This window comes from Pygocentrus nattereri, chromosome 3, assembly GCF_015220715.1.
Source record: "Pygocentrus nattereri isolate fPygNat1 chromosome 3, fPygNat1.pri, whole genome shotgun sequence".
Lineage (NCBI taxonomy): Eukaryota > Metazoa > Chordata > Actinopteri > Characiformes > Serrasalmidae > Pygocentrus > Pygocentrus nattereri.
In genome coordinates this window covers 44207835-44218512 of record NC_051213.1, presented here as the reverse complement: position 1 = coordinate 44218512, position 10678 = coordinate 44207835, and the positions used below count along the sequence as shown (strand labels likewise).

The 10678-nt window shown below is 41.0% G+C and overlaps 1 protein-coding gene across 1 annotated transcript; it reads left to right on the top strand.

The window, feature by feature from the left end:
• Positions 1–213: 213 nt before the first annotated feature.
• Positions 214–8382, top strand: has1 (hyaluronan synthase 1). The gene is made up of 4 exons (XM_017702001.2): positions 214–894; positions 3598–3823; positions 5927–6059; positions 7707–8382. The coding sequence occupies exons 1-4, from the start codon at positions 214–216 to the stop codon at positions 8380–8382; spliced, it is 1716 nt and encodes a 571-aa protein (XP_017557490.1).
• The last annotated feature ends 2296 nt before the right edge of the window (positions 8383–10678 follow it).

Here is a 10678-nt window from a genome sequence, read left to right as displayed (position 1 = left end):
AATTGACACTGTATCATGGCCCCTGGTTCCCATCACAGCCACTCTAAAGAAATCTGAAACGGTAGACTTCTCAAAGAACTCTCCCACCATTTCAACAAACCACTCTGAATGATCTTGTTTTCTCATAAATGGAATATGCAGAAGTGTTGAATAATCAGGGAAATTCACCTTTAACATAACTATTCTACACAATGTTTGATTTGTTTCAGGAATATGGAAATCAAACCACTTTTAAGGAGGCTTGGCACGGTGGTCCGGGCCTTCTTCACCTTCCTCTTCGCCCTGGTGGTTCTTGGAGTGGTAATGTGGGCTTACATTAGTGGCATCCCAATCATCTCTTCTCCATACGGCATCATCTCCTTTGGCTTCTATGGTCTGCTGCTTAGTCTCCACCTGCTGATCCAGAGTATTTTTGCCTTTGTGGAGCACCGGCGGATGCGTGCTCGACGCAAACCCTGCTCCTACACCAAGACCATTGGCTTCACCATCTCTGCTTACCAAGAAGACCCTGTGTACCTGCGGGAATGCTTGCAGTCGATCAGGGCGCTCCAGTATCCTGCTGAGCTTCTCCGAATCATCATGGTGGTGGACGGGAACTCAGAAGATGACCGCTACATGATGGAGATGTTCCGGGAGGTCTTTGCCGACCAGGATCCTGGCTGCTATGTGTGGCTGAACAATTACCATACGTGGGACACCAAAGCACAGCAGGGGCAGGCAGCTGGCCCATGGGGTGATGTGGGAATGGGATTTGAGGAGGACCCTCAGCGCAGGGAGGTAGAGGAGCTGATCAGTAGCAAGAGATGTGTTTGCATCATGCAAAAGTGGGGAGGCAAGAGAGAAGTTATGTACACAGCCTTCAAAGCACTAGGACCATCAGTGGACTATATACAGGTATGCAAAATAAAAGCCCCTGTATTGTCATTAATAGTCATTCAGAGCAGTTTGATGTGAAATGCGCCATTCTAGAGAAACCAAGTCAGAATTGTTCACAAAGTGTTACACAAAATGATTATAAATATGCTGCCTGATGCCTGAGCCGCTGTTTTATGATTGTTTTGATATATGATTTTGGCCTAAAACATTGTTAGAAATTCATAGCTTTCACAGTGGATGAGCATATGCAAGGTGTTCTAAGGCAAAGAAGTCCCCAAAGAAAACCTATATTCTCAGTCTGACCACAATTTGACCATTATCATCAATTTGACCAAAAACTCAGAAGACACAAGGTGGTATTTGATAATAAATTGCAGGGCAGTACGATGGCACAGTGCGTAGCACTGTCACCTCACAGCAATAAGGGCCTGGTGACCGGGGTCCTTTCTGTGTGGAGTTTGCATGTTCTCCCTGTGTCTGGGTGGGTTTCCTCCCATAGTCCAAAACATGCAGTCAGGCTGATAGGACATGGTCCTAGGTATGTGTGTAAATGTATATGTCTGTTTGTCTGCACTGTGATGAATTGGTGACCTGTCCAGGGTGTTTCCTGCCATGACCCAGAATAAGCGGCTTAGAAGGTGTGTGTATTTAAGTTGTAGACATTGCGACCCCTGGTCCATATCGTTTCTCTAGAATGGAATGTTTCACCTTAAAGTCACTCTAAGATACTTTATTTACACTCCAGTAATTAAATATTGAAGCTTTCTAGAAGTTTAAGCAACTTCTTGTACGATAGGGCAAAAAAATGTTTCTATTTCATTCACAAGGTATTTTTATTCTGTTCTGTTGGTTCAGGACTGCTTTGCTAACGCTCACACCTTTTTTTCACTTTTAACGCTTTATTTTAGAGTAAAACAATCCCAAAAAAAGGAAGAAAGAAGAATAACACCTGCCTAACTTAAAATTCTATGCTCATAGATGCTGAATGTACGAAGCTTTGATATAAGGGACTCTCAAGAATGAACAATTGTGGTTTGGCTGTTTGGCTTCCGTTTGTTAACGGGTGGGGGAGGGGGGGGGTCTACAAACTTTTAAAAATGTTCTTCATATTTGTACATCCCATTTGCAGCAATGTTTTTTTTAAAGAACCAATTGCTGAAAGGATCTTTAGTGACCCATAGGTGGTCTTCCTTATGTCTTTGCTCCAAAGATAATAAGTTAATGAGGTTAGTTGTCACAGTATAAGTACAGATGGATGTTGTTAAATCTTGATGAATGATGCTTAGAAGACAACTGGCTGTTTCAGAGAATTTGCAATAAAAAGTGAGTCATCTGCTAATCTGATGCTGTATTTTAGACATGGGGACTCAAGTTAGCGACGCAGACTCACCCTAAAATGACTCAAGACCTACGACTCGTGAAATCACCCTGAAAACGGACTTTATTAGGACTGCCAACTTTATTAAAGTAAATGAATAAAACCTTTTTTAACTTTGCTAAGGTCAAACACAGAATTCCAGCAAAGCCATTCTTTTTTGTCTTATGGTGGCATTAGGGTTGATGAAGCGTCAAATATTCAGCCGATCACTGTAGTTGCTGAGCCAGACATGATCTCATACACACATCTGGGCAATACTTGTTAGACCTTTGGTGGTGGATTGTGTCAGAATTTGACACTAACAAGGGCACATCCCATCTAAAACTGGCACCTAAAACATAACAAGCCAACTAGCCAAACACTAATGTTAGCTATTGGAATTATTTTTCACTTGCTGAAAAAAAATATTTTCCAACTTTTACTGGTAGCTGGTTTCAGATGTTCTTGGTGGGTCTTTGAGGGTCGTGGCGGTTGACCAGCTGGACATCTGGCTTGATTAGATAAAAACATACCCTTTGCTGGACTGCTATGCTAATGCTCACACTTCTTTCACTTTTGAGTTTTACTGTTTTATTTTAGAGCGAAAACAAACAAACAAACAAACAAACAAACAAACAATCTTAAGAAGAGAAGAAAGAGGAATGACACTCTACCAGCTATGGTAGAATAACATAGCTTGTTGACCAGCACGGAGTATGTTTTGATTTGAGTTTGTTGGTTAAGCTGGTCCGCCAACATGACCAGCCTACTGTGTGCTTGCTTGGTCATGCTGGTCAAACAGCTAAACCATCAAACCCAAATGAAAACATACTTTTTTGCTGGTCAACACACATTAATGTGCTTACTGGAGACTTCCGGGGGACTTGCTAACTTATCAATGGCAGGCTTGTTGTCCATCAGACAATGTTGAGCACACAACTGCCCTGCACTTGTAGTGCCACCTCAAATTTCACACTGTTTATTACTATTTATGTTCCTACAGACACTGTACCTAAGTGTTCTCATTACAATATCACAACAAGCTGCTGTAATAGACAGGGCAAAGCGGTACAACTTGAAAATGTTAGCAATCACCTGGGACACAGTAGAAAGCAATCTTAGCAACCAGAATGAGCACAACATCTTAGCAACCACCTGGGATACCATAGCAACAGCCTAGATGTACCTTAGCAAGCGCCTGGGATACCACAGCAATGGCCTAGTAACACTTTAGCAACCATAGCAACAGCAAGTTAATTACCATATAATTCCTATACTAGAAGTGAATACATGTGTGACACTGACAATTGCCTCTAATGCAGAGAGGTTCCTTTATCCTCTCCATTGTTTTTCTTTCCTCTCAGGTTTGTGACTCAGACACTAAGCTGGACCCTTTGGCCACAGTCGAGCTGGTAAAGGTACTTGAGAGTAACCCCAAGTATGGTGCAGTAGGTGGTGATGTAATGATCCTCAACTTGAAGGACTCCTACATCAGCTTCATGAGCAGCCTGCGCTACTGGATGGCCTTCAACATCGAGAGGTCCTGCCAGTCATTCTTTGACTGCGTCTCTTGTATCAGTGGCCCCTTAGGTAAATGAGAAGCATTCATTCATTTGAACTTTGTCCCTAAACAGTGCCAATTACAGGAATAACCTAGCATTTAATAAACCGATTGACCTTAAAACCACCTAAAATAGAAACCTGCTGAAGTCAGAGTCAAGTAGTTTCTCAGTTCTATCTTGAGACAGGGTAATTACTGTTTGGAGTACTCTTTCAGAACATATACAAGATTCTAGGCCTGTTTCCCAGACATGGATTACGTTTAAGCCTGACTGAAGACTAAAAAAATTCCCAATGATGATTCACTGTGAAATTCAGTGCAAGACTAGGCTTAGTCCATGTCCGGGAAACTCTCTCATAGAGACTAGGTCAATTAAACGAAAGTCATCATGCATTTTTCTTCTGTGACGTACTTGTGATATCAATGAGGGTCTCTGAGCTGAGAAGGATGTGAAACGTGATCTATTTGGTTAATGTTATTTTTTTCCTGCCTCCAGGTACTTTGTGACGTGGTCAAACCATTTTCTAGCCAGGGAAAAGTTAAAGCTCATGTGAAAACTATAAATCATACCTTTTATATAATATGATGGATCATGATCAGGGACACAAACTAACAAGGCCAAAAAAAAAAAAAGGTCAGTTGTGCATGTAGGTATGTGGACACCTGACCATCACACTTAAATTAGTTTTTTTGACATCCGATTCCATTTATATGGAGTTGCCCCACAGTCTCCATCAGTCAAAAGAGCTTTTGTGAGATCAGACACTGAAGTTCCAATTCAGGTATTCAGTAGGGCTGAGGTCAGGGCTCTGTGCAGGCCGCTCTACACCAAACCCATCAACCAATGACCTTTACAGACCCTGCTTTGTCACAGAGGCACTGGAAACAGGGGAAGGGTTTCCCTAAACTGTTGCCACCAAGTTAGAAGCATATAATTGTCTAAAATGTCTGTGCTGTAGCATTAGCATTCCCCTTCATGGAACTGAGGCCTGAAACATTCTTCACATGAACGCAGATGCTTCGAGCTATGCCGGCGGGGTTTCACTCATAGTTGTGTTCAAAAATGTGTCACGACCCTTTTCATAATGCAATGCAAGCGCGAGCTGCATTCTGAGTGTTACAGCAAGGGGTGCTATAATGACAACCAAGCCTAACCAAGTGCTCTTGTACCGCCAGTGTGCTCTCAACTGCCATAGCAGACAAGCAGTTGAATCTCAGGCAAAGTTGGCATAAATTGTGATTAATTATTGCATTTCCAATCCAAGAGAAAAGGTAAAGCAGGTCTGTCTACATTTAGCTGTTGAGGCTGTTGGAATAACAGTAGATCCCTCTCTGACTTGTCCTCTATAACCCTCTTCAGTACTGAGCGTTTTAACTTCCACAGCATAAGAACGCACAGTGAGTTTGTACAGAAGGACTGAGCATTTGCACTTTGTTGGCCGAGTGCTGTCGTTTGCATTTGCGTCCTTGCATAAAGTATGTTTCGGGCCTAAGGGGCCCAAACCCTCAAAAACAGGGTTAGACCATTATCCCTCCTCCACCAAACTTTTGGCACTATGCATTCTGGTAGTTATCGTTCTCCTGGTATCCACCAAAACCAGCTTCAACACTCAAAGAGCGAAGCCTTATTCATCACTCCAGAGAAAACGTTTCCACCAGTTCTCCAGTGGCAGCATGCTTTAGACCCCTCCAGCTGACACTTGGCATTGCACATAGTGATCTTAGACTTGTGTGCAGCTACTTGGCCATTGAAACCTAATTCATGAAGCTCACAGTTCTTGTGCTTAAGAGTCAGGGCTTTCAGAGTCAGTTTGGATCTCTGCAAGAAGTGATACAACAGAGGTTTTCATGTGCTATATACCAGCCCTGCTCTATGAGTTTGCCCGGTCTACTGCTCTATGAGCATGATTAAAGTCACTGAGATCTTCTGTGGAATGGCCCATTCCACCACCAGTGTTTGTCTATGGAGATTGCATGACCCTGTGATGGACTTTATCTAGCTGTTAGCAATTGGTGTGGCAGAAACACCTAAACTATACAGTATATATGCCATCTGAGATTCCCTTTTTTTTGCTGGAAAATATTATTTATTAACAGCAATACTAACTCAATTTGCTCCCTCTTTGCTTCAGGTCTGTATAGAAATGACCTCTTACAACAGTTTCTGGAGGATTGGTACAACCAGAAGTTTCTTGGAACACACTGCACTTTTGGAGATGATCGCCATCTCACCAATCGCATGCTGAGCATAGGCTATGCCACCAAGTGAGTTCTGCCCTTTGGCTTTTGACACTACAAGTGACCACTAGACTGTCTTTAGATTCATGGGAGTCCATGCAATAGACTGACAAATATGTAGAAAATGTAGGAAAGAATATGAGGAAATCTATAAAACTTCAGTTTTTAGACTGGAAATTTATAGCAACTGTAACGCGGAGCGAGGAGGCAGACGCATACGCTGAGATAAGCGAGATTTATTAAGGGCAAATCCAGGGTCATAGTCAAGACAGTCCAGGGTCATTGAGCCAACACGGATAGATCGGGGGGCAGACATGACATAAACCAGAATAAACACAGCAAACAGAGAATCAAGCAGCAAACAGAGACAGAGACATGAAACAAAGAGATTCAAACAACACAGAGCTTCCAACAAAGACTGATACATGAAGAAAAAAAAAAGACCGGCCAACACAAGGGGAAAACACAGGGCTTAAGTACACAGGGATAACGAGGGACAGGTGCAAACAATCAGGGGCGGAGTTACAAAATGAGGGGCAGGACTACAGATACCAAAACAAATGCACATGGACTAAACCAAAACACAAACACATGGACAGGACTGGGAGGGGCCAATCATGACAGCAACTAATTGCCTGGCCTGTCGTTTTTTTCATTAGCACTTTTTCTGGGTTGAAAAAAAAATTCCCCACTTAGAACTGTGAATAATGTGTGACAAACATCACAAGTAATTCAAATGATATTGAGATGTTAAATGCACCAAAAAATGTGTCCTTCAGCCTGCTTTTTCATATCATTAGCAGAAGTGGGTGGTAATTAGTTCCATGTACTCAAGTACATTTTTATGTATTTGTATTCTGAGTATTTTCAATGACAGTTTTTATTTGTCAACTCTACTTTATATTTAGTTTCACTTTATCCGTTTACACTGAGTTCCCAATTCTATTTTCTTCTTTTTGGGTCCATTTTTGTTCTGTTCTGTTCGTTTAGCTCTTGCACTTCTTTGCTAATGCTCATTTTCAAGCTTTAGCATTTTATTTTAGGCCAAAATGATCCCAAAAATTTGAAGAATTGAAAAACAGTTACTATGCTAATAGATGTTGATTGTAGTAAGACGATCCACTGCCGCTCTGTAGAAAATAAGCGCTCTTAAATGGTTCTTGATTTGGCTGTATATTTAAGTAAAACCTTTAACTTCTGGTCTAGAACTTTTAGACTACATTGAAGGTTCTTCAAACCTTGTGCAGACTCTTAGCACTATTTAGAAAAAAGACTGGCACCTTCCTTTTGAAGCGTGTACTTTTACCTCTACTTTCTGGGCTACTAACTTGAGCAACCATTTGAGTGTTGGCCCTATCGTCAGGAAGTTGTGGGTTCAATCCCCAGCAGTTTCCTTCAAGTCCACCACTCAATGCCATGCTTCCTATGCAGGAATCTGTTTGCGAAGGTAATAGAATTGCCAGTTAACATTCTCCAGCAAGCAAGCTGTGCTATCTGAGTTCAATATCAATTCAAAGCTTTTCCTAGAACTGTATGTTCTAACCAAGAACCATATTGAAACCCTTGTTTTCTGAAGTGTAGGCTACAGTACCACCCTCTGTTCATATTCAAATTGTCTGTAATTATTCATACCAAGAATGGAAGTCTGACCACTCATCGTCTTGCTTTGGTCAGGTACACAGCTCGCTCGAAGTGCTACACGGAGACACCAGCCCAGTTCCTCCGGTGGTTAAACCAGCAGACCCGATGGACCAAGTCCTACTTCCGCGAGTGGCTCTACAATGCAATGTGGTGGCACAAGCATCACCTTTGGATGACCTATGAGTCCATCGTATCCGGCGTCTTCCCCTTCTTCGTCACGGCCACCATCATCCGACTCTTCTGGACGGGTACGCTGTGGGACGTCCTGTGGGTGCTCTGCTGTATTCAGCTGATTGGGCTAATCAAGGCGGCCTATGCTTGCATCCTGCGTGGGAAAGTAGTCATGGTCTTCATGTCGCTTTACTCTGCCCTCTACATGACGAGCCTCCTGCCTGCCAAGTACTTTGCCATAATTACCATGAATAAGAGCAGCTGGGGGACCTCAGGCCGCCGCAAGATCGTGGGCAACTACATCCCCCTGCTGCCCCTGTCGGTGTGGGCGGCCATCTTGCTGAGCGGCTTGGTCTACACAATCTACAGGGAAAGCCAACTGGACTGGACTACAGCTGCAAAGCAAGAGGAGATCAAGTTTTTGATCTTTGGTGCCATGGCCTACGTCAGTTACTGGCTTATAATGTGCCTCCTTTACTGGGTGTGGTTTCGCAGACTGTGCCGAAAACGTTCACAAAGTTACAAAGTGAGTGTGTAGCACAGTTTATCGTTTACAGGAACATTTTTTATTTATTGCCTTGTGTACAGAATGTATTGTATGTTTTATTTAAGTTGTTATGTTTGTCGGATTGTTTTTAATACAAAATACGTCAATGGATGTCAACACATACTGTATTCATGCATTTTGGCTCTGTGCCACCCTTAAAACTGATACATGCCCTTGTCTTTTTAATGTGCGAGGCATTCTTTTCTTGGCTTAGAGAAATTCCACCAACTTGTGCATAATTTAATGGTTATGAAGCAAAAGATAAGGTCATTTAGAGTGCTTTGATGTCCAGAATTGTTCACAATATTGGTGATGGAAACCAAAATGTTTGAAGAGTTCATTGCCTCTATAAACTACCTCACATAAAATGGGTGCAAATGTGCTGCCTGATGCCTAAGACATTGTTTTGCGAGATGTTTGAGGCCTGAAACATCATTTTAAAGGCTGTTCATGGTGGAGTGGTACATATAGGATGTTGTAAGACAAAATACTTCCTAAAAAAACTATAAAAATAAAAAAATGAAAATAAAATGGCTATAATTGCTTTGTAGACATCTTGACTCAATCATCTACCAATGTAATGCAGTGTAAGTTGCTAAGTATTTCCACATGAACCATTTCACATCAAACCACTCTGGATGACTGTCTAAATCTCACACATTGACCTATAAAGATGAGAGATTGAGTGCCTTGGTAACTACAACAACCTCAAGCGCACATTTTTAAGCAAGAGCCCACTAAAAGTGCCAGGGGTCAGATGAGATGCTTTCATACTACTGTTGTTAGTCTAATTCAGCAGTTGCTGTTCATATAATATTTCGTGTGGCTTTTATCTTTGAATTATTTCAAACGCATTACAAGCACTTTGTGTGGACTGAAACTGCTGGAGTAGCCTGTTGCACTTGGTTCTGTTCATTTGTTTGTATGTCTTTCTGAACTTGAATGTCTATTTATGCATATTTATTATGATAACGGAGGAAAGAACATCCGACAAGAAGTACATTTTGGAAGTGTGAACAAGCGAATTAATTTTAAAACGTGAGAATAAATTATTTTCCAGAGTAAAATGTGAAACAAAAACCAAAAAAGTCATGTTTTCATTCTAGGGAGCATTTTATCTGTTTTTTTGTGCTTTAGACAGAAATGAAGGCCCGAGAAACAAATTTAAACTCGTCTGTAAAAGTTTGGGTCAAATGACGTTCTTCTACAAAGAAGCGTCTCCGCATTTTAATGCATTGATTGTTTGCTGAATTTAAAATATTAGAGAAAAAAAAGGAACATGAAATGAGGCCTGTGCAAAAGTTAGTGCACATTTAATGTTTGATATGTATTGTTTTTCCAGTAAATTTGCAGAAAATTTCCAGATTCAAGTTTGTTCTCACTTTTTCACCCTTTCTCAAAACATGTTATTTGAAGCTGGTGATTAAACTACTGCATACAATTGTACAATGAAGTAAGTTTACATGCACACAATTGTGCACGTGTGATTAAAAACATGTAGATAACTGGTGTGAGTGCTGGTAATGGGGTGAAATGCATAGCTGCAGTTGCATAGCAACGTACGCAAGTGAAACTTGGGCCTTCAAGGCTTAGGCCACCTTTTGGCACAGGCCTTTAATAGAGCGAGATAAGAGTATGGACAGCAATGGCCGGGCTCATGTTTCGGTCAACTAAGATCTTAAATGGCCCATGACCAAACCGGGCTGTTTACATGATCATAGCTTAGCTAGAGAAACACTTAATTAAAAATCACTTTAATTCAACTTTATTTTCAATCACTTTAATTAAATATCAAACCACTGGTGTCCATCTAAATGTGCATGCAGTTAATATTGCCAATTCCCTTTCAATACCTTTCATTCAAATTAAGCTATGTGAAATAGGTGAAAAGCAAAGAAAATATTGTCTATGCTGTAAATTAGTAAAACTTAATACCATTTATATATGATGTAAACAATGCATGGATTATTGGCACCTCTTCAACTAAACCATGCTGATTCCTCATTATCCACCCTCATCCACCATATACACTGAAGTCAATACTACTTAGGATAAGGCTGTGCAAAAATCAATAATGGTGGGGTTGCCCATCTCTGACCCATGGACTTTACATTGTAAATGATTGACTTTTTTTTTTAACTTGGAACCTTAAAACATTTTCCTGGAAAATTAAACAAAGTTACTTACTGTCTGAAATGATCAACATATTAAATCAAATCATAATGACTTTTTATTCTGAAATAATTACTTCATGTCAGTCACAATTTAATTTCATTAGATAATTATT

Coding starts and splice junctions, on each gene's coding strand:
- has1 (XM_017702001.2), top strand. CDS start 214: ATGGAAATCAAACCACTTTTAAGGAGGCTTGGCACGGTGGTCCGGGCC. Junction 895..3,597: donor CATCAGTGGACTATATACAG/GTATGCAAAATA, acceptor CTTTCCTCTCAG/GTTTGTGACTCAGACACTAA. Junction 6,060..7,706: donor AGCATAGGCTATGCCACCAA/GTGAGTTCTGCC, acceptor TGCTTTGGTCAG/GTACACAGCTCGCTCGAAGT.